This window comes from Pistacia vera, unplaced genomic scaffold (assembly GCF_008641045.1).
Source record: "Pistacia vera cultivar Batoury unplaced genomic scaffold, PisVer_v2 Contig483, whole genome shotgun sequence".
NCBI lineage: Eukaryota > Viridiplantae > Streptophyta > Magnoliopsida > Sapindales > Anacardiaceae > Pistacia > Pistacia vera.
In genome coordinates this window covers 1,418,264-1,440,292 of record NW_022196316.1, presented here as the reverse complement: position 1 = coordinate 1,440,292, position 22,029 = coordinate 1,418,264, and the positions used below count along the sequence as shown (strand labels likewise).

General features: G+C 35.5%; 4 protein-coding genes across 5 annotated transcripts; 2 read left to right on the top strand and 2 right to left on the bottom strand.

The window, feature by feature from the left end:
• The first annotated feature begins 6,253 nt into the window (after positions 1 to 6,253).
• On the top strand, positions 6,254 to 8,274 carry LOC116146874 (thermospermine synthase ACAULIS5-like). The gene is made up of 10 exons (XM_031432319.1): positions 6,254 to 6,489; positions 6,622 to 6,688; positions 6,767 to 6,861; positions 6,952 to 7,054; positions 7,222 to 7,310; positions 7,392 to 7,547; positions 7,671 to 7,747; positions 7,829 to 7,887; positions 7,970 to 8,106; positions 8,184 to 8,274. Exons 1-10 carry the CDS (start codon positions 6,254 to 6,256, stop codon positions 8,272 to 8,274), a joined length of 1,110 nt encoding a protein of 369 aa, XP_031288179.1.
• Positions 8,275 to 10,327: 2,053 nt separating this feature from the next.
• Positions 10,328 to 13,327, top strand: LOC116146742 (replication protein A 70 kDa DNA-binding subunit A). Its single transcript, XM_031432172.1, has 2 exons — positions 10,328 to 10,605; positions 11,510 to 13,327. Exon 2 carries the CDS (start codon positions 11,529 to 11,531, stop codon positions 13,251 to 13,253), a length of 1,725 nt encoding a protein of 574 aa, XP_031288032.1. The 5' UTR covers positions 10,328 to 10,605; positions 11,510 to 11,528; the 3' UTR covers positions 13,254 to 13,327.
• A 364-nt stretch (positions 13,328 to 13,691) lies between these two features.
• LOC116146743 lies at positions 13,692 to 14,357 on the bottom strand. Its single transcript, XM_031432173.1, has one exon. It carries the CDS (start codon positions 14,222 to 14,224, stop codon positions 13,856 to 13,858), a length of 369 nt encoding a protein of 122 aa, XP_031288033.1. The 5' UTR covers positions 14,225 to 14,357; the 3' UTR covers positions 13,692 to 13,855.
• A 1,084-nt stretch (positions 14,358 to 15,441) lies between these two features.
• LOC116146724 (mechanosensitive ion channel protein 10-like) lies at positions 15,442 to 20,298 on the bottom strand. Of its 2 annotated transcripts, none has more exons than XM_031432146.1 (6): positions 18,509 to 20,298; positions 18,294 to 18,417; positions 17,578 to 17,871; positions 17,299 to 17,501; positions 15,828 to 16,088; positions 15,442 to 15,565 (listed from the first exon to the last, which is right to left on the bottom strand). In XM_031432146.1, the coding sequence occupies exons 1-6, from the start codon at positions 19,891 to 19,893 to the stop codon at positions 15,562 to 15,564; spliced, it is 2,271 nt and encodes a 756-aa protein (XP_031288006.1). In that variant the 5' UTR covers positions 19,894 to 20,298; the 3' UTR covers positions 15,442 to 15,561. The 2 variants fall into 2 exon arrangements, 1 of the variants encoding a protein (XP_031288006.1); XR_004130562.1 differs by lacking the exon at positions 15,442 to 15,565 and adding an exon at positions 16,630 to 17,031 and having other exon boundaries at positions 15,964 to 16,088.
• Positions 20,299 to 22,029: the final 1,731 nt, after the last annotated feature.

The window sequence follows — 22,029 nt, the reverse complement described above, 5'->3', positions numbered from 1 at the left end:
AATCAATTTTGAAATATTCCATTGCGAAGAAGGACGACACCGAGGTCTTTATCTGCTGCCACAAATTTGTTAGTGACAACGTTGTTTAGGCGGTTAAAAGTGGGCTCCATACGTCTCATTCAAATGCTATAAAACCTTTATTAAACGTGGAAAACATGAAAGCTAGAATATGCTTTTGTTTATCGATGGTTGAACATGGAAACAACCCCAGTTGTTTGAGGTTTATAACCATGGAAAATATTATTTATGTTGATGAGAAGTGGTTCTACATGACAAAGCAGTCAAAGAAGTATTACCTCCTTCCTGACGAAGACGAGCCTTGACGCACATGTAAAAGTAAGACTTTTATTACTAAAGTCATGTTTATGGCTGCAGTGACACGCCCAAGGCTTGATGAATCAGGGAATGAATTATTTTATGGAAAAATCGAGATATTTCCTTTCATAAATAAAGAACCTGCAAAGAGGAGTAGTAAAAATCGTTCTGCCGGAACCATGGAGACTAAAACAATCAATTCTATCAATAAAGAAATTTATCGATCTTACATAGTTGAGAAACTATTGCCGGCTATCCGAGATAAGTGGCCAAGAATTGATGCAAGAAGTCCAATATTTATCCAACAAGACAATGTGAAACCTCATATTGGTTTGGATGATGAGTATTTTCAAAGTAATGCTACTAAGGATGGCTTCGACATACGTTTGATCTGTCAACCTCTGAATTCTCCAGATATGAATGTTCTAGACCTTGGTTTTTTTAATGCGATACAGAGACTACAATACCAACAGGCGCCCAACTCTGTAGATGCGCTCATAGAGGCTATTTAGAAGTCATTTGATGAATACTCGCCAACAAAATTGAATCATACGTTTTTAACTTTATAGTCATATATGATTTCAATTTTGAAAGCCAGAGGTTTGAACAAATATAAGGTCCCGCACATGAAAAAACATAGGTTGGAGAGACAAAATTGCCTTCCTAGGCAGTTAGATGTTGACCCCGCGTTAATTGGAGAAGCAATTGCTCAATGTCAATAAGTGTTACAATTGACCTATCTAGTATTGTAGACTATTTTTGTTTTGTCTAGGATGTTCATATGGGTTCTGATAAGATATTGTCTTTTAGTAGTAGTTTGTGTTTCATTTTGATTTTTTTTTTTTTTTTTTTTTTGCTGTAAAGAAATTCTACTCCAACATACAAGAAAAGAACTTGTACTATTTTGTAATATAAGCTTTTATTGTGGTAATATATAAGAATGAGTCCCAACCAAAGGACCCTACAAAGTCACGATCCTTGGACAAGCCCAAGAAACCAAAGCAAGAACAACTGCAAAAAAAAAAAGGCTAGCAGTAAAAAAAGTAGGCCATCTAGGCACAAAACAAACTACACAGTCTGTGCATAAAGGTCTGCCGCTAAAAAGTCTAAAAACTCCAGCCACCCTCAAGGAAATCCAACAAAAGCTTCAATCCCCAACTAGTAGAAAAACCAAGACTCAGCACCTCAAAACTCCTGCAAAACACACACCCAAGGACAGGAGAAAACAAGCAACACCTCCCGGCAAGAATGGAAACTCCAACAAAGAAGGTTTTGTAACCAAATCCATGACCTGCAACTTGGGGCAGCCACATGCCCTTTTCAACACCAAAGGCCCTGCAGCATAGGCTAAAACAAAACACAGGCAAAAGTCACAAAAATTGAGCCAAAACCCAAATAAAAAGTAGCAACCAGCTAAGAAAATTTGAAACACCCAACAATCACTCTCACCAAGGAGTACAAGGCTCGATTATCTCCTGGCGGCCATGCGAGCCATAACATCAGCGAACATATCCACACTAACAGGCACTTTATAGACTTCGACATATGTAAAGGAATCAAGCAAATCACCCAATACACATTTTTGTTCATCATTCCTATTAAGGCTGTCAATTAGTTCTTGAGAGTAGGACAAACATTGGACTTCTTTAACACTATTTTCACGAGCAACACACAGTCCATGATATAAGGCAAGATATTCTGCATGTAGTGTGTTAGAAGCTGACACATACTGTTCCAATAAAGTCAAATTTCCACAGCTTGTATCATGCATTACAATGCCCACTACTAATTTTTCTTGGTTATTCCAAACTCCAGAAATTTCAATTTTGACAATCGGTCTTGATGCACCTTCTACATTGTTTTTTGCAACATGTACTATATAAGAGAAAATATTGTAACTAATTAACTGAATTGATGAAAGCAAAAAAAAAAAGTGTATTAACATCAACCAGAGAAAAAATCAAATAAAACCTCCACTATTGACATCCACCATTCCAGATTGATTTGTAATGCTTGGACTGCCTTCAATGTCAATTAATTTGGCCTCATTGTTGATGCTATGATTATCTTCAAAACCTAATCATTCATAAATTAAATAGTCAAATGAGTCATGCAACAATGTACCATTATCACTTTTAAGAATAAATAACCTTAAGAAAACACAAAAAGCCACTTACATGATAAAGGCACCCATATCCTCATTTGTTCTAATTCTTCATTCGAAAGTTTACTACTCATAATCTCCACTATGTTTACAGCCTGATGTATTTACAGAATCTCAATTTGCAAAACACAATAATGCAACAACATCAACCATAGTCAACCATAACATTTTTTTCTTTGTCACACACATTTTACTTCATAAACAAACAAAGCACAAAATAGTGGCGGCAATGCAATTAAATGCTATCAAAGCAAGGAAGAAATACCTGCCACTCAACCATCTTCCGGACTGCTAGATTGAGCAATGTCGGAGTTGCAACATCAAGGTTTGACCAAATTGAGCAAGCGCAGCCACTTCACGTTTGAGAATCTCAATAACCTAAACAAAAATGCAACTTTATTTAAAAAAAAAAAAAAAAAGGAGAGGTTACAGAGTACACAAGAGATCATAGCATACATGCTTTTAATTGAAAGGTGCTTCCTTCCTTTTTGCAGGTTCTACAACCTTAGTAGATAAAGAGAGAAAGGAGATGAGGGTCGGAATAGAGAAAGAGAGAAAGGGGACATCGGTGATAGAAAATGTGGAAGAGAGGAGATAGGGAAGAGATAGTGAAAAAGAGAGAGGAGATGTAGGCCACAGAAAAAAGTGGAGAGAGAAGATGAGAGGCTGAGTAGAGAAAGAAGATGTGGGTGATGGAAAATGTGGAAGAGAGGAGATGAGGGGAAAAAATAGATAAAGAGAGAGAGAGGAGATTTGGGCCATAGAAAAAAGTAGAGAGAGGAGATGAGGGACAAAGTGGAGAATGGAGATGTGGGTCAAGAAAAGACAACGTCATTTAATTTGAAAAAAATTAACACTCTCTAAACAACATTTATAAAAAAATAAAGGGAGTAATAAATATATAAACTCTTTATAAATAAAGTGGGGTTACATATAGAACATTAACAAATTGATTAACTCATTTTTTTATTTTTTTATTACTATTATTTTTTTATCACTAGGGTGTCCAAACCAGCTTACGTGTATCTCGACTAATCTTTGGATACAAGCCAAATGTACCAGGTAAGCCACAAATTTAATTTTTGGTAGGTGGCCCCAAGGTTTGAACCCAAGAAGTCAATGAAATGAGAAAACCTTCTTGACCATTAGGCCAATCCCTTAGGGTTGATTAACTCATTTATTGTCATATTTTTCATCTGATTAATTGAATATTTGTGGATTTCTTTTTCTCTGTAAATCCATTGTATTAAATCAGTTTGTATATAGAGTTTGTACATCTAGAATTATTCTAAAAGTAACATGACACAACTCCTTTATTGTCACATCATTTATCTATACCAATTCAATATTTATGAATTGAGTTAAGTGCAAATTTATTCATTCACTTGATGTCATGTTAGTTTGTATCGGACAGTGTATATATATAATATAATTAATTCCAAAAGCTATCCCAAAATTCCTTCAGGGTGTGTCTAGTTTAGAGATTGTTATACTACTGACAGGGGGCGTTTGGATCATATAATGTTTTATTATAGGGGGATGTTATATTAACGGAAAGTATTGAGAATGTTTAGAAAATGTGTTTGGTTGGTTCAAATAAATTGATGAATAATATGTTTGATTGGGAGGATAAGTGGGTGGGTATGTTATATAGATTACTAAATTACCCTCATTTTTAAATATTAATATCATATTATTTTTTATTATTATTTTTCGAATCATTTCTTTTAACTCCCTACATTTGAAATTTTGCTAAAACACCCCAACCATATAAAACTTTAATTTGTAGTAAAATCACCCCCACCCACCCCAAGCCACCACTGGCAACCAGCTACCATCACTAGCCGTTGTCGGCAGTTGACGGAATGGTGCATGACTGGCCGTATATGGTCGGTCGTGCGCCGACAAAGCCATTTCCCTGTCATGGATCACAAATCCATGGCCGTTTCACGGCCAGATCTATGGCCATTTCATGGTCACAAATCTAGCCGTGAAAAGGCAAGATCTTTGGCCATGAAACGCTATAGAAAAAACTAGATCTGGTTGTTTTCGGTCATGGATTTGTGGTCTATGGCTGGAAAAGGCCTTACCAGTGCACGACCGGTTAGATCCCGTTGGTCGTGCACCGTTACAGTGACTGACGCCGGTGGCCAACAGTGGTGAGTAATGGCTGGCTGGGGTTATTTTGTTAACTTTTAAACTTTTTGTGGTTGGGGTATTTTAGCTAATTTTTCAAATATATGGGGGCTGGGTATTGTTATTTAGTAGACATTTGAGGGCAATTGTGTCCGACATAGTTTCTAATTAAGGGCAAAATAGGTATAAAAATCATATTACCCTAGTAATGTTTTAATCCTAGGGGTGGGGGAGGATATCGGATTACCCACCACATTACCAACAGTAAACACTATTTACAATAAAATATTCCCGTAATATTTTATTACTTGCAAACCAAACACTGGAATTTTGCAAAGTAAATGAAGATTACCCTCGTTATCTTATATGCCCCTAATCCAAACACACCTAGAATGTTATATTAATGGAAAGATAGATTACCTTGAAGATTACTGAGAATGTTTACGGAAATGTGTTTGGTTAGGTTAGAATAAATTGGTGGGTATGTTATATTAATATGTTTGGTTGGAAGAATAAATTATGTTATAAGATTACTAAATTGCCCTCCTTTTTAAATATTAATATAATATTATTATTTTATAAATTATTTCTTTTAACCCTCTACATTTGAATTTTTTCTAAAACACCCAAACCATATAAAACTTTAATTTGTAACAAAATCACCCTCACCCACCTTAAGCCACTACCGACAGCCAGCCACCATCGTCAAAATGGCGTACAACCGACTGGATCTAGCCGATCGTGCACTGGTAAAGCCTTTTCCAGATTCATGGCCAGATTCACGGCCAGATTTAGACGTTAGCCTTAATGGCGCACGACTGGCCAGATCTAGTTATTCGTGCGCCATTCCGTCGCCTGTCGGCGACTGGCTATGGTGGCCAGATCTGGCCACCACCCTTGGGTAATTTTTTTAAAGTCTATGGGTATTTATGTCCTAAAAAATTTGTATATAAGGATAAAATATTTCATGAATATATTTGTAAATTAATTTCAAAATAAATGTATTTTTATCCAAAAATTTTATTAATAAGAGGTAAAATTGTAACAAAAATAAGATTACCAAGTAATATTAAAATACATAAGAAAATGGAGGTAATTAGATTACTCCTATATTATCAACAGTAATTATTATTAGTTTTAGAAAATTACCGTAATCTTATATTATTTAACAACCAAACATAGTAATAAAGTAATATAAGATAACATTACCTCAGTAATTCCCCATTATTCCTAACCAAACACGCCCTCAAAGTTATGTGATATTGAGATTTAAATGAAGTGATAAATTGATGAATGACATGACATTATCAAATATGATGACACATCGTTTAAGATGTAAATTTTGAGATATCTTTTAAGACACGTAATATTAATCTTGTGAGAAAATCAGATTACATAACAGAAGAAATCTGTCCATAAAAAGTAGTCTTTTAACTTACAAAATCTACGTAAGGAAAAGAAATCTCTGTACAATTTAAATGAAATTAATGACCTTTATTATGACAGGGATTCCATATTCAAACAAAATCACCCCTGAACCTGGACATGGGCTCGTCACAAATTACCCCTTAACCTTCATCTATAATTCTATATATTGAAATCTTGATTCATTGAGAGCTGGGATTCAAACAAATTAAAATGTGGTGTTTACTGTATGCGATTATGGTTCTCTATGTTCCTTTTCATGGTTTCAATGAGAATTCTGATAATAATATAACTGAAGAAGAAGTCCCAGACGGTCCTCATGATCAGCTGATTCAGTCCCCGCTTCAAGACGCTGAAACCTATAGATGGCAGCTGCCGCTACTACAAATTGAACAATGGTTTGAAGAGCAACTTCATCCTGATCTCAAATTGTCTTTTGCTTTGAACAGGTACTTTAACCTCACAATTCGAATGATGACGAGTTTCTTCATAATATAACATGTCAATTTTGGTTTCGATCCAAAATACGATAAATTAAATTTGAGTCTAAATTTGACAATATGATTTTAATCTCTTTCCAGCGTTTTGCATAGAAGTACTAGCGCCTTCCAAAAGATAGCTCTGTTGGACACAAAACACTTTGGAAAGGTAAGTTATTTATAGCTTTTGGCCTGTTTAGATAGTAGAGATCTTAAAGAAGTGGTTTGATGGTTAATGTGGGTACAGGTTTTGGTGATTGATGGAAAGTTGCAGAGTGCTGAAAGAGATGAGTTTATTTACCATGAAAGCTTAGTTCATCCTGCTCTATTACTTCATCACAAGTACATACGTTTTTCTGTTAAAGAATTATATATACTTAAAAATATATATTATTTTATTTAATTTGACAATGGGAATAATATTAATTGCAGACCGAAAACAGTATATATAATGGGAGGCGGCGAAGGGTCGACTGTAAGGGAAGTTCTGAAGCACAGGGACATAGAGAAAGTGGTGATGTGCGACATTGATAGGGTATGGTGGTCATTTTGGATTGTTATTCAATTAATTATATACACAAAAGAAATCAAATCATCATTGCTATTATATGTGTGCGGGTGTGTGTATATATATATATATAACCTCTATTTCATTTAATTTATGCAAATATATTTATAAATGGTTTTGTGAGAATTGTGCAGGTGGTTGTAGACTTCTGCCGTAGCCATTTGACAGTAAACCAAGAAGCCTTTAACAATGAAAAGCTGGAATTAGTTTTTAATGATGCAAAGTGAGTGGTTCTCTTTTCTTGGAACTTTCTATTAGTTTGATTGAAATGATAAAAAGCAAATTAATGGTGGAATTGGATTAGGGATGATTTGGAGAAGAGGAGTGAGAAGTTTGATGTTATCATAGGAGACTTGGCAGACCCACTTGAGGGAGGTCCTTGCAATCATCTCTACACAAAAACCTTCTATGAGGAAGTTCTCAAGCCCAAGCTCAACGACTCTGGCATCTTTGTCACTCAAGTAATTAACTCTATTTCGTTCGTGCAATTCATCGTCTACTTGAGATGATATATTAACAGGATATGTGTTCCTTCCTCCTCCAAACTTAAAAATAAAATATATATATACATTCATATTATGCTGGGTACTTTAGCTGGAGTCCTCACCCACAAGGAGGTCTTTACTTCAATATACAACACCTTAAAACATGTTTTCAAGTGTAGGTGTTTTCTTTTCATTCAATGTAATTTTGATTCAGGCGATATTAATTTCATAAAATACTTATTAATTGGGCATGCAGATGTGGTAGCATACACCGCTCATGTGCCTTCTTTTGTAGATACGTGCGGATGGGTGTTGGTATGTTACTCTTGATGTTTGATGATTTTGCATCTTTAAATTGATTATTGTTAGATACTGAATTTACATAAATCAAATGTAGGCTTCAGATGAACCACTGAAGTTGGATGTTGAAGAACTGGAAGTTAGAATCAGAGAGAGAATCAGAGGGGAGCTGCAGTATCTAGATGGGGCATCTATTGCTTCATCCACCATTATGAATAAAACCCTTCACACTTCGTAAGTTTTATATTTATTTATTACAATCAATCTCATATTTGTGTGATGCTTTCTAATTGAGTTTACATTTACTGCAGATTGGTGAATGAAACTCACATTTATACAGAAGAAAGCTCCAGGTTTACTCATGGACGTGGAATCTTTGGCAATTCACAGAGTGAAATTTAGTTAAAAGAGGGGGAAAAAACGATAAAGCAGTTTTAAAAAAGTATTTCTGAAACTTTACTTTTGCATATGTATGTGTGCTTTAAAGTATATGCACCGGGTTATGTTTTGAAGGAAGCTTTTTTAAATAGTTAAGCTCTCTGCAAATGTTTTTTTAAATCTTTCAACCATTAATAATATATATGTTTGAAGAAAGCAATATTGTTACTGGATGGGATTGAACAGGCTACTTTAATACACCCACCAAACTGGCCTTGAATGTGGATCAGTTGAATTGGACATGTCAAATCAAAATTAGACGGACTCGATCCGAACAAGAGTGATAACACTTTAATATGTTAGATTACAAGCATTTAATATCCAAAATAAATTTAAGAGGTGGGAAAAAAAGCCCGGGCCTAAAACCCGGTCCCAGGACCCAACCCGTTAATTTTTGAAAACCCCCACTCAATTACATAAACCCTTGATAAATATCTAAAACCCCCGGGCCTGGGATTGCTTGGGCCCGGCCTTTGCCCATCTTATGTGAGTTGAAGAAAAGGCTTTATATATATAATCAAATCAAATGAATAAACTATAACACAAAATTTTGACTAAATATAATTCAATAAAACTTTGAAGAAAAGATAGAGTTATTATTTAAATCAGCGAATTATTATTTAATAATTATAAATATATAAATAACTTGTATTGTATATTAAACTAATATCATGGAAATTGAAAATCCTTTCATGTTACTAAGGGGCATTTGGTTCAGAAATATTAGATTATTGGGAATATTGGATTACTGGAAAGATAGATTACCTTGAAAGAGTATTAGGAATCTTTAAGAAAATGTGTTTGGTTAGTTGGTGGGTATGTTATTTAAATTACTAAATTGTCTCCTTTACAAATATTAATATAATATTATTTTTATTATTAATTTTTAAATAATTTCTTTTAACCACCAATATTTCAGATTTAGTTAAAACACTCATGCTTATATAAAACTTTAATTTATTATGAAATCACCCCCACCTCCTGCTGCCACTGCAGACTACCGCCAGAAGTCTTCGAAAGTCCCCATCAGCAACTCACCGTGACCAAGAGGCTTCGATATGGCCATTTCCAACCATATTGATGGCTGAAAACGGTCATATCAGGCCAAATCTAGCCGGAAATAACCAAATCTATTCTGGCCATTTCTGGCCAGATCCACCAATGGCCAGATCCTTGGTCATTATCGGCCAGATCTGGGCGAGATCTGGCTGATTATGGCCGTTTTCGGCCATCAATATGGCCGAAAACGGCCATAGCGATGACTCCGGAGCCTTCCACAGGAACTTGTTCTTTTTTAGGGACTTTGACGAGTTTCGAAGGCGGTCCATGGTGGTTGGCTGCTGTAGGCGGTGGTGGCTGGGTGGCAGTGGTGGTGTGGCTGAGTGGTAGTGGTGGTGGTGGCTGAGTGGCAGTGGTCTGTAAATTGTTTTAAATACAAGGATATTATTATCCAAAATTTAGTTAAATAAAGATAAAATTGAAATAGGATAAATGTAAATTTATTTTAAAATGTGGACATTATTGTCCAAATTTTATCAATAAGGGATAAAATTAAAAAAAAAGGATAACCCTGGTAATCCAGAATACCTAAGAAAATAGAGGTAATCAGATTACCTCAAATGTTACCAATAAAACTATTATTAGTATTTAGATTATAAAATCTTATATTACTTGACAACTAAATATGATAATCAAATAATTAGAATGACATTACCCAAATAATACGGCAACCAAACGCCGCTAAAAGAATTGTGCAACAAGCCACGCCACAAGTGCATTTTTAAAATCAAATACAACTCGGTTATCGCACCCTTTAATACCCCGCCATTACCACCCTCAAAATTTCATTCATTCGCCACCACCGCTCTGCCTCTTTTAAATCAGATCTCTCTCTTGTATCTCCACGCAACAAAAATTGATAGGGCTTCAATATTCCCTCTCTCTCTCTCTCTCATTTTCATATCTAGGGTTTCCTCCTTACCTTCTGTTCTCCAAAGAGTTTACCAATTTGTTGTTTTTGTTTTTGTTTTTAATCGAACGATGCCTGTCATCTGACGCCTAACGCTATTGCCTCCATAATGGCGGAGATATGAACTCGAAACCGCTGGTTCAGGTCATGGATATAAAGCTGATTGGGAGCACTCAGGAGCGATACCGGTTTTGATTTCTGACCGGTCTCAACTCAGCACGCGATGCTTGCCACTCAGCTTAACGACCGAGTCAAGACTGGTCAAGTCAAGAAGGATCCGTTGTTCAGTTGATTGAATACATCTGCAGCACTGTTCAAAATCGCAAGTATGTTAATCGCTTTGTTATTTTGTTTAATTAGTTGATGCTTTATATATTAGCGTCTTAATAATATACTTTTGGAAGCAGTTTTTTTTTTTTTTTTTTTTTTTTTTTTTTTTTTGTTTCAGTGCATTAGAAAGCAAATTTTCTATTGAATATTTATTTTTGCTTTAAAATGTGAAAAAAACAAAAAAACAAGTATTGTGAAATTAATAGTAGTTTTATTTGATCAGCGGAAGTGTAAGTTGAATCAGAATTATAAGTTCTAAACAAACAAAGACATGCTAACTTTACACTTGTTAATTATAACTTTATGAAAATGAGGCTAGTGTTTATGTTTTGAATTATTGTCTAGGTTTAATTCTTAAACTAAGTGGTTTATATGTAATATTTGGTTGTTATTATGCGACACTCACGATCACTTTCTCTGTACTGTCGTGCAGAGTAGTTTTAACTTGCTTCTTTTTGTCGATTTGATTTAGGAAGGAAATAGGCATCTTATTCATGCTATGAAGTGTGCTATATTTACTTGACTTGCAAAGCAGTTTAGTATGAAAATAAGTGCAAAGAAAAAGAACACTAAAATTAGATATAAATATTAATCAGATCTCATACTGTGGTCTATTTGTTTGGAATTGGTCGCTTTATTGCCTCAGGATTTGTGGAGGTTGAGTAAGTTGTTTAATTCAAAATAATGTGAGCTTTGCTTTGTATGAAGATCAAGGGAAGCAAGAATAAAGAACTTTGTATGTGTTTCTGGAAATGATTGATTATTCTGTGGCCTATTGAATCGTGAAATCTTTGGAAAAGTAATTTAATCGTGAAATCTTTGGAAAAGTAATTTCTTTCTTTGATTTTCCATGGGTTGTATTTAAATTTTGTGCATAATTATTTTGCCCTCTTTGTGCAGGATTATTGTTGTACTGAACATGGAAACTATTATACTGGACTGCGAAATCATTGGGAATCCAAAAATGTTTACAGAATCGGCGTCAACGACTCAAAGAGCAATTCCAAATGGAAACCCAGAGCACCCGGTGCAGATTAATAATTTCGGTGCTCCAAATCCTAGCACATTTAACGCTCCAAATCCTAGCACATATAATGCCCCAAATCCTGGCACATTTTCTACTCCAAATTCTACCACAAGAACTCCAAATACTGGAACATTCAGAGCGGCAAATTCTGGCACATTTAGGGCTCCATATCCTGGCAATAATGTACAGAGTTTTCGACCCACTGTTCAGCCATCATACCAACCACCTCCAAACTACAGAAATCATGGTCCAATATTGAAGAATGAGGCACCGGCACGAATCATTCCTATTGCTGCGTTGAATCCTTACCAAGGCCGGTGGGCTATCAAGGCAAGAGTGACTGCGAAGGGAGATCTCCGACGCTACAATAATGCTCGGGGGGATGGGAAGGTTTTCTCTTTTGACCTCCTTGATTCTGATGGAGGGGAAATAAGAGTGACCTGTTTTAATGCTATTGTTGACCGCTTCTATGATGTTATTGAGGTTGGTAAAGTCTATTTGATTTCAAAAGGTAGTTTGAAACCTGCACAGAAGAATTTTAACCATTTGAAGAATGAATGGGAGATATTTTTGGAGGCTACTTCAACCGTGGATCTTTGCCCTGAGGAGGATGGTTCAATACCAACACAGCAGTTCTCCTTCAGACCTATCAGTGAAATTGAGAATGCTGAAAACAATTCCATAGTTGATGTTATCGGTATTGTGATATCTGTGAACCCGTCAGTTCCTATCTTGAGAAAGAACGGCATGGAAACTCAGAGAAGAATTTTGAATCTGAAGGATAGATCTGGTAGGAGTATTGAGCTAACTCTTTGGGGAGATTTCTGCAGTAAGGATGGTCAAAAGCTGCAAGAGATGGTTGATGTTGGTTTTTTCCCTGTTTTAGCTGTTAAAGCTGGGAAGGTTAATGATTTCAGTGGGAAATCAATTGGGACGATCTCTTCAACCCAGCTCTTTATAAATCCAGAATTCCCAGAGGCCCGTGACCTGAGAGAGTGGTTTGATCGAGGGGGAAAGGATACTGCTTCCATGTCCATTTCTAGAGAAATGCTGGCAGCTGGTTCTAAGAATGAAATACGCAAAACTGTTGCTCAGATCAAGGATGAAGGTCTTGGAAGATCTGAGAAGCCCGACTGGATCACTGTGAGGGCATTCATAACTTTTATTAAATCAGATACTTTCTGTTATACGGCTTGCCCATTGATGATTGGAGATAGACAGTGCAATAAGAAAGTGACACAGTCTGGAAACAGATGGGAATGTAACAGGTGCAATCAAGAATTTGAGGAATGTGATTACAGATATCTACTTCAGGCCCAGATTCAAGACGAGACAGGTTTGACTTGGGTAACAGCTTTCCAGGAATCTGGTGAAGAGATCATGGGCTGCCCGGCCAAGGAGTTGTATGTGTTGAAATATGAATTGCAGGATGATATCAAATTCGGAGAGATAATAAGGAGTAGAGTCTTTAACCAATACCTTTTCAGGCTTAAGATCAAAGAGGAAATGTATGGAGATGAGCAGAGGGTGAAGATCACTGTTATTAAAGCAGACCAGTTGAATTATTCTTCTGAAAGTAGGTACCTTCTCGATTTGATATCAAAGCTCAAAAGGTGAATGATTTTAGACCAAGGTTAAATGAATGATCAGCAGTAAAAAGAAATGTGTAGTTGTGGTTCTTTGAATTGATCAGCATTTTTAGGCGCCATTTGGTAGTAAGTGGTATCATTAGTTTTCTGCCATCCCTTAAATTGAGTGCTTGGTAATTGGCGATGGGAATGCTCTGCACTCGGCAATTTAGAATTAGGACCATTTCTCTATTTCTTTGTTTGAGAACATTATATTAGCATGCTTAGAGTAGAGTTCATCACCTGATGGAATGGGAATTGAGATTCCTTCTTTTGTTTGTGGAGCTTTGAAAAGTATTGTCAGATAAAGTTATGATTCTATTTTTTCTTCAGATGTTAACTTGATTGTTGTCTCTAATTTCTCTGTATCGAGGGACGATCAGTAATAATATAACTCTAGAGTAATTGTTGGGGTAGAAAAGAGCAGTGAAGAAACCAGTTTGATGTTCCATTGTAATGCGAAAAATGAATAGAAATTTCAGAATTCACAGGTTTCCGCCAAATTACACAAACAACAGTTCATAGCTGAAAACATTAAACAGATACATAAAAGTGGAAAACACTTTCCATCATTCTAAGAATTTATATGTCTTAGCTCCGCTTGACGGGGTCGAAATTGGCCACGCCAATCACAGCACCAACAATTGCAGTAAGCACAACACCACCGGCTACAATGCTGAGCAAGAAGTTCTTCAGGGATGGAGAAACTCCAGATCCGGCAGCTTCAGCCACTTCTGGGATCACCATGGAAGCCGTCAGTGCAGCTGCCGTCAACCCGGTGACAGCCTTCTCCTTGAAAGAAGAAGCCTTAACTTCAAACCTGCCGTTGGATTTTGATGCCGCAATTGCCTTGGACGGCTTCATTGGCAATGGCTTGAAAAAGGCCTCAGAGGTTGGCACCCTCTTTTGGCTTGCCTGAGTTAATGGCATAGCCATTGAAACAGCTGAAGTTGAAGCCATTTATCCTCTCTTCTCAAGTTTCTCTGTCTCTTCAATTGCTTGTTTTACCGTTAATTCTAGAGGGTGTTCTGAGGGTTTGGGTAGCTTAGATAATAGATAGAGGTAGTGGAGTAGTGGTGGTCTAATGAGAGGTCGTAAATTTAGATATTGGGAAGGCTTGTCAACTTTATCTCTGTCCCACGTGGCAGTTTCTCCATATGGAAGAGTGGATAAGGTTATCTAATTGGCCCAATCACCATCAAGTTTGAAATTTGGGAGTTCACAGCCAGGAATTGAGATGCCTCGTGTGTCTGTGGCTAATACTAATTAGAGTATGGGTTAGGTGGCTTTAAGTCATTTTGGGCCTGTCTTCAAATTTGTTGCATTCTGCCAAGCCTCAAACTCTAAACCCGAATAAAATTAAAGGCTACAAAAACCCGGAAATGTGTACGCCCCCGTCTTTTATTTTAGTTGGTCCTAATTATTATTTTCTTCTTAATTATAGTTTTATTCTTTATGAAAATTATTAAATAAGGTTCAAGAGTATTTTATATATAATTCATTTAGAATAAATCTTCTAATATTAATTTAAATTTTCTATTTTTTCTTTTACATCATAAACTCTAATTTTATTTTGGTATAATCAAGATGAAATGAGTTTGATCAATAATATACATGCATTAAAATCTTTAGGGTTATTTTATCATATTTTATTTTTTTTTTAACTTTCAATTGATTTACGCATTTATAAAATTTAAAAATTTGGTATTCTTTCTTTCTTTTTAAAAAAAGAAAAGAAAATACATGTAATTCTAATTGCATAACTGTTTATATGTTTGATTGTTATGTTAAATAAAGATAAAATATATATATATATAACGAGGAGTAGCAAAAATATAAAAGTAAGGGTTATTTTATAAATGTATGGAGTTTACTTAGAAATGTTTGAAAATTTTAATACAGTAATTTTAGAAGTAACGTTTATTAAAATTAATTATAGGGGCTAATAGCATCACTCTTGACAAAATTTAATTACATAATTGCATTTAATGATTAATAGAAATTTCAATTGAATCTAAGTGAAATATGATTAAAAAGAAATTTAATGTCTATCATTTGACTACTTCTCACCCGTATGTAAATTGAATGAAAGAGCCGTGCTTACAAATGAAGAGACCACAGGAGTGAAGAAAAGCGGCAACCATCACTCAACTATGGAAAATTAAACCATGAACTGATCAAATAATCATTGGTATCCCTTGTGGATTAGCAATCTTCCTTGAGACGAATTACAGCACATCCCGAAGATCAATGTGTTTCTTTTTCCTTTCTATTTCAAATCCCTGCATTCCCCAAGATCATCTACGCTCAACAAGGAAAAAATGAAAATCCAAAAGTTGATCACAAGTCAGTTCCGCCATATAAACAACGGGAAAAACCAAATGAAACTGAATGATTCAAATTGGTGTTTCTTTTTCTCTGTCCTTGTTAATGAAAACGAGGAGAGAATGTTGAAGAAACTTAAAGTGCTACTCTTAAGAGTTAAGAGGTAGTCTCTGTGTGTGTGTGTGTGTGTGTGTGTGTGTGTGTATTAGGGACAAGTGTTGTCAATAAAGATCATCACCTTGCACGAGGTGGAACAGCTGACCCGACATAGCTGACCTGAACTTCTTGAGGTAGAAGATGATATCTGATATTAAGTTCTTCGAATATTTTCTTTAGTTCTAGGACTAGTTCAGATCTTCGACTGTTTTTATCCCCATAGTTCTGAAAGTTTATAGTGTGTGTAACGTAGAGACCCATTTTCATCTTGTTCACATCCTCAATGTCCTTAACCACCACACTGTGACCTGGACGCCAGTGTTGTGGCTTGCTCTCCAAGTACCTGATGTTCCAGAATAAAGTCTTCACTGTTCAATATGATATGAAAAATGAAAAAGATAGAAACAAAGAGAATGAATAGCATTAACAATGATGTGAAATCATGAACTTCACATAGATGGCAATCTAGATACACCTACTTGTAAAGATCTGAAGGGAAGACCCAAGTTAAATCAAACACCCTGTACAATCTTTCCATTCAATGTTCAAGATGAAAGGCTAACCAATTGACAAACAGAAATTAGAATGATTCACATAAGCTTTTCAGACTATTTATATGTTTGTAGAAGCACAACTATAATCATGTACCTAGACCTAGAAGAGCGACTTAAGCTAATCTGTTCCTTATTTTAAGTTGAAGAACTTGAGGCCATTTAGACAATTCAAGCGATTAAATATTTACTGTGGTTTAGTTAAGATCAGCTAACATGGGAACATTTCAATTACAATAGATATTTTCACCAAAAAATATTTGCCTAAATAGATTGCATAAGGAAGAGCAATCATTGCCACTGATAATCTGAATCATGCAGAAAACCAGTCACCATTTATGAATACAATAGTAAATAATCTTATGTCACTGTAAAGCTGTACAAGAGTCGGTTTAGGTCTGGCTTCCATAGTCCCAATATTGAATTAAGAACCACAGCCTGAAACTAAGTCATTCTGTAAAACCTACAAGAACATGCATCATACATGAAACCATTATTGTGTGCGCTTCTACTTTATTAAAGCTCACTGCTTAGCAGTTAACTTGGAAAGACAGATAAGAACCAAGAAAGAAAAGACAACAGTGGTGACTAATATCTAAGGAAGATATATGTGTTAGGGCTACTCAGCTTTGCTTCTTGAGTAGTGTGAAAATTCTTCAAGACATCAACTTAGTATCCTAAGTTTCACACACGTTGAGTGGGAGTGAGTTTCTCTATGAACATCAACAGCTACCACTGTCCATCATGATAGATCCTAAAGCTGTTACTGCTGTCTCATGACTGGTTGAAAACTTGCAAGTAAATATGTACTTAATAACAAGAAAAGTAAATTAAGTCTTTCCCCGATGCCAACCGCTGATAATCCATATCCGTGTGAAATGTTCACGGTAATACATGCCTAGTTTTTTGCAGCCACACGATCTTTGGAAAAACAATTCCACTCATACATAATATGTACTTTTAATCTCATATTACAGGTACAGATGGAAAGAGTAGACTTACGCTTTTATTTTAGATTTTAGAGCTCCAATATTCTCAAATGACGTTGAAACATCAATAGAGAACTCCACAGAATCACTCATCTCTGGGCTTCTGTAAAAGTTGCTGATGGGTTTTGTAGCTAAAACCGAATTGGGATAGAATATTTTCTCATTGTCAAATCTCAAAAAGACTGTCGTCAAAATGTTCACCTCCTCAACGATCATCTATGATGAATCAAATATGTCAAATAAGGTTACCCGAAAAAAATAGAATAATACAATTTCAGGATCAAACAGTTACCTGCACTCCATCAATGACACATCTATCGCCTACATCATATGGGTGCATCACAAACACAAATATGATGGCTTCAAATATAGTCTTGGCAGTGTTACCAAACATGAATGCCACAAGTAAGAGTTGGGATGAAATGAATACAAGTATCTGGGTTGTTAAAAATCCCATAATAAGCAACCCCACAATAATAGCCACAACAACTACAACTCCTGAAATAAGCTTGTTCAGCTCTTCTATGGCTGTTTTGGTGTCATTTAAGGTATGTGCCAGAGATTTTCGTTCAAGGTAAGCATTTACCTGCAAAAAAATAACTTGCTCATAAGAGTGGATACATAACAAATCATAAGGAGGTTCTAGACTTCTTTACTCAAGTTCACTGGACTGAGAAACAAAGTCTTGTAGAAGGGTGGGTTTTGAGAATCAATATAGTGAGATCACAGTTTAGTCATAGCAAACAGAACTTGAAAAGTATTTTGGCAGTGGTTTTCAGTTTTGTTTAAATAATCTAGTGGTGTTAATATACTGATCCCTCCAGACTTCCATTTGTATGTGATGCGTGAAATATGGATTTAGTGATGCAGTCCATAAGTTAAACCAAAATGTATGTGAAGGAAACACATTAATTGATGATTGAAGCACCGAGAGTTATCTGAACTCATGAATATAATTAGGAAACTAGATACCACGAAGACTTATGCAAAATTTGGCAACTAACTTACCACCCAGTTCTTAAAAGTGGACCTCTTGATTTTTCTTGTTTCTGCTGCTCCTTCAAACAGTGGAATCATATTGTCCACCTCCTCCTTTTTCATGAAGCGCAATAAGTCCTCCTCATCAATGTACCTAGTATGGTAAACAGAGAAAAACGGTGAGAAAATTTTAGAAAAAATTATAAAACATAATAGCTGAATTTTTCGAAGTTAGATATCCTCACTTGCTACGAGGCTTGGCCACATTCCTAAAAATCTGATATGCAGCAGCCTTTGCTTCCCATTCACTAGTAATCTCCTTATCTTTCTGCTCACCCTCCTCATCCTCGTAATTGTCAAGTGCATTTGAGATAGTAGACAGGCCTGAGCCACTTATGACATTAATTAACCCTTTCATGGTCCAAGCAGAAACTTTCTCTTGCTTCATCTTTTTCAGCTTTTCCACATCAATCACCTCCTCATTTTGCTGTTTATTTTCTTTTCTTATACTCATGAAACTCAACTGCCCAGGAGCATTTGATCTCCCAACTTGTTCAGCCATCTCCATTAATGGAGGTCCCGACAGAGTCTTAAGTATATATTGATGAAAGATTGACTCTTGAATCCGATCAAAGAATCTTGTAGCTTGGAAAGAAGAAGCTAGTAACTTAACTAACAAAGTCTTCAACAACCATATAGCCGAAGCAATAAGACAAGAACCAAGAGCCCTAGTAATATAATTTAGAATCTTAGTAGTTTTTTCTGATCTCTTAACTCCATGATTAAACAACAAGCCCCAAGCTAAGAGAACCAAACCTAGCCAAACAAAAACTCTGACACTCCTCCTCAACCCATAAACAAAATACAGAACCTTCTTCTTAAGCAAGAAGTTCCTTTCAATCGAGAAAACCAATATATTCATAAACCATCCAGTGAACAATCTACCACAAAAAATCACCACTATCAACACACACCATTTCCACAGCTGTAAACCCCAAATCACGCGGTGTTGCAATTTATTCACTGTCAAGCTAGCAACTAAAAAGCCTGTTATACCTATCAATAAAATCCACTCAATTATGACAAAAAATTTCATTTTCTTACCCTTCTTTTTACTCACTTTAAGACTACTCTTGTAAACATCTTCATCCTCATCCTCCTCATCCTCATCTCCTGGACTTCCAATCAAAGGTGTTCTTGGTGTAACAGGAGTTGATTTCAAGTTCTCTTTTGGAGTGGTAACGTTTGGTGAGTTCCTGTAGGGGGAGCTTGAAGTCACCAACGCTGGTTTCTCTTCAACCACTTTAGCATCATTGGGATTATGAGGTTCAACCAATCTTGATTTGGGCTTCGAAAACTCGGATCTTGCAAGTGATTTTCTCTGAGTTAAGAACTGAGCTGGGATTTTAGGAGGCTTATTTAAAGTTGGATTCGAAGTTACAATTTCTGGAGAGGGTGAGCTTGTAAATGTGGATGCCTGGTCTCTGCATCTCAGATTCTGCAACTCTGTTCCTTCAGTATTTGAAGATTCCAGCTTAGTAAAAGGAGCTTCTTCAGCTTCTGAAATGTGTAGTACGACATCATTTGCATTAGTTCCTTTCTTCTCAGGCACTCCTTTTCCAGATTCCATTTCGCTTTACTCTTTGTTACAGTTGAAACCCTAATCTTCTCCTTCATTGAACCTCACATGCTCAATGCACACATGTTTCACAATATAAGCTGTATTGTTGAATTTTCTCGGAATCGGAAACCAATGAGAAAGCAGGAAATTTTCACGAATTCAAAAGTTAAGAGGGGAACGTATTGTAAGAATCGTAGAAAGAGAAAGCAGAAGAGGAGGTAGAAGTTGATAAGTAAACGACAAAGAGCAAAAGGTTGGGTTAGGTTGGAAGGAAAGTTGAAGAGAAACAAAGAGAAAACGTGGATAATTAGAACGTGAGTCCAATGTCAGAGATTGAGAGTTTCCTAGCAAAATGTGAGTGTTTTCTCGGGAAACAAACAGAGGACACCTCCGCAAGTCAAATTGGTGGACAGTTGTTCGTTTCTAAAATAAAAGAATAAAATAGTTTGGTTTATAAAAGAGAGTATTTATAATAATAAAGAAAACAAAATTTGAGAGGGGAAATAAAAAGGACGGTGTCTTTGGCGCCGCAATCAGTTGACTGAAGAGAAGAGAAGAGAAGAGAAGGCGAGCGAGAGAGAGACGCACACAAACTCAATCCTATTTTTCGTGTTTCCCGGCAACGACTATTTTTTTTTAAAATGGCAACTTGCAGACTCCTACAGTATCTAATTAGTAATTAATCATATTCTTATTCTATATCAACACCATAGTATATAAATAATTTTGAAGAATCCTGTTTTATTATTATTTAGTTTATGCTTGTGGATCATATACATCATAGAATATTACAATTAAATGGCTACAATACTATCTATACTCTTGAAAATTAAAGAAAGGGCATTAATGGAATTTAAAGGACCGTTATAGTTTTAAATTTTAATGGTATCTTCCTTCTAAATATGAATTAAATTAGTCCGTCCATATCACTTAGTTGAAGGGTAGGCAAGAGTTTTGAAGAATACTAAAAGGTTATTGAGCTGGAGAATTGAACATGAAGCACGTGGAACAGGTATGTACATAATTTAGCAATTATGGAGTAGGTTTGATAATGAAGTGTTGCGTTTTAATTAACTCATTTTTATTGTAAGAGATTGAAGTTAAGTTGAATCCAAAAAAGGCATAGTGCAATAGAGCATATGTAAGGTAAGTGGTAATTTTTTATACTGGCCTAGTAGCCACTAATACATGGGAAAGAATAATTGTGCCTATGGCTTCTAATGAGGTAATTTAATAGAATGGTCACCTACCTATTTGTACAAGTGTTAAAATTAATCCATGTGAATGGCATAGAAATAACATACGACTGATAGATTGTAAATAGAATCAGGTTTTTAGACAAAAGTAATTAAGGTAAAATAGTTTATAGAAATTATTAGGGAGTTAGATTTATGAAGGTTTGTAACCAGTAGGTGAGCTGACAAAAAAGATACATAATTCAATGAATTATATATCTGTCGTCGAAATAGTGTGTGTCAGCTGCAGGTAGCCCATTCTCCATTTGCTCATACATTAATCGTCCAACACTTTTTGTATAATGAAGAATTTGATTAAAATATGCAAACAAATTCACTGACTATATCCTTACAATTTTATTTCAAACTAAGTTATAATTAAAGAAACATCTAAATAAGGTAGAATCATAAATATATAAAATAGACAACGAATTAATGATATAATATGATAAATTATGAGTCCAACCGAATAGATATTGATTGACACCAGGATGTCGTGAGAAACTCAATCTTGGCAAGGTTGGAAACTCCACTATAAATGTCAATTGTGATGAGGTTAGAAAAATGTTATCTTTGTTGGCTAAGTCAAGGATAACTATAACCTCAAAAGAGGAAAAGAAGTAAATGCTTACTCAAAGATATATTTATTAATATTTCTAAGATGATTACAAAACACAAAATAAGGTTTATTTATAGCCCACCAAGTGAAAAACCAAGGCTTATTTTTTCTATGTGAGACAAAAATAAAAGTCAAACATAACATAATAATAATTTTTTTTTCCTCTTCTTCTTTGTTCCTGCGTCATTCTTCCGAGATTGGAAGAGACTCACCGTCAAGTTCTACATCTTCATCATGTTCTTCGTAGTAAAAAGACAAATCAACAACATTAAAAGTAGTAGAAATTCCATA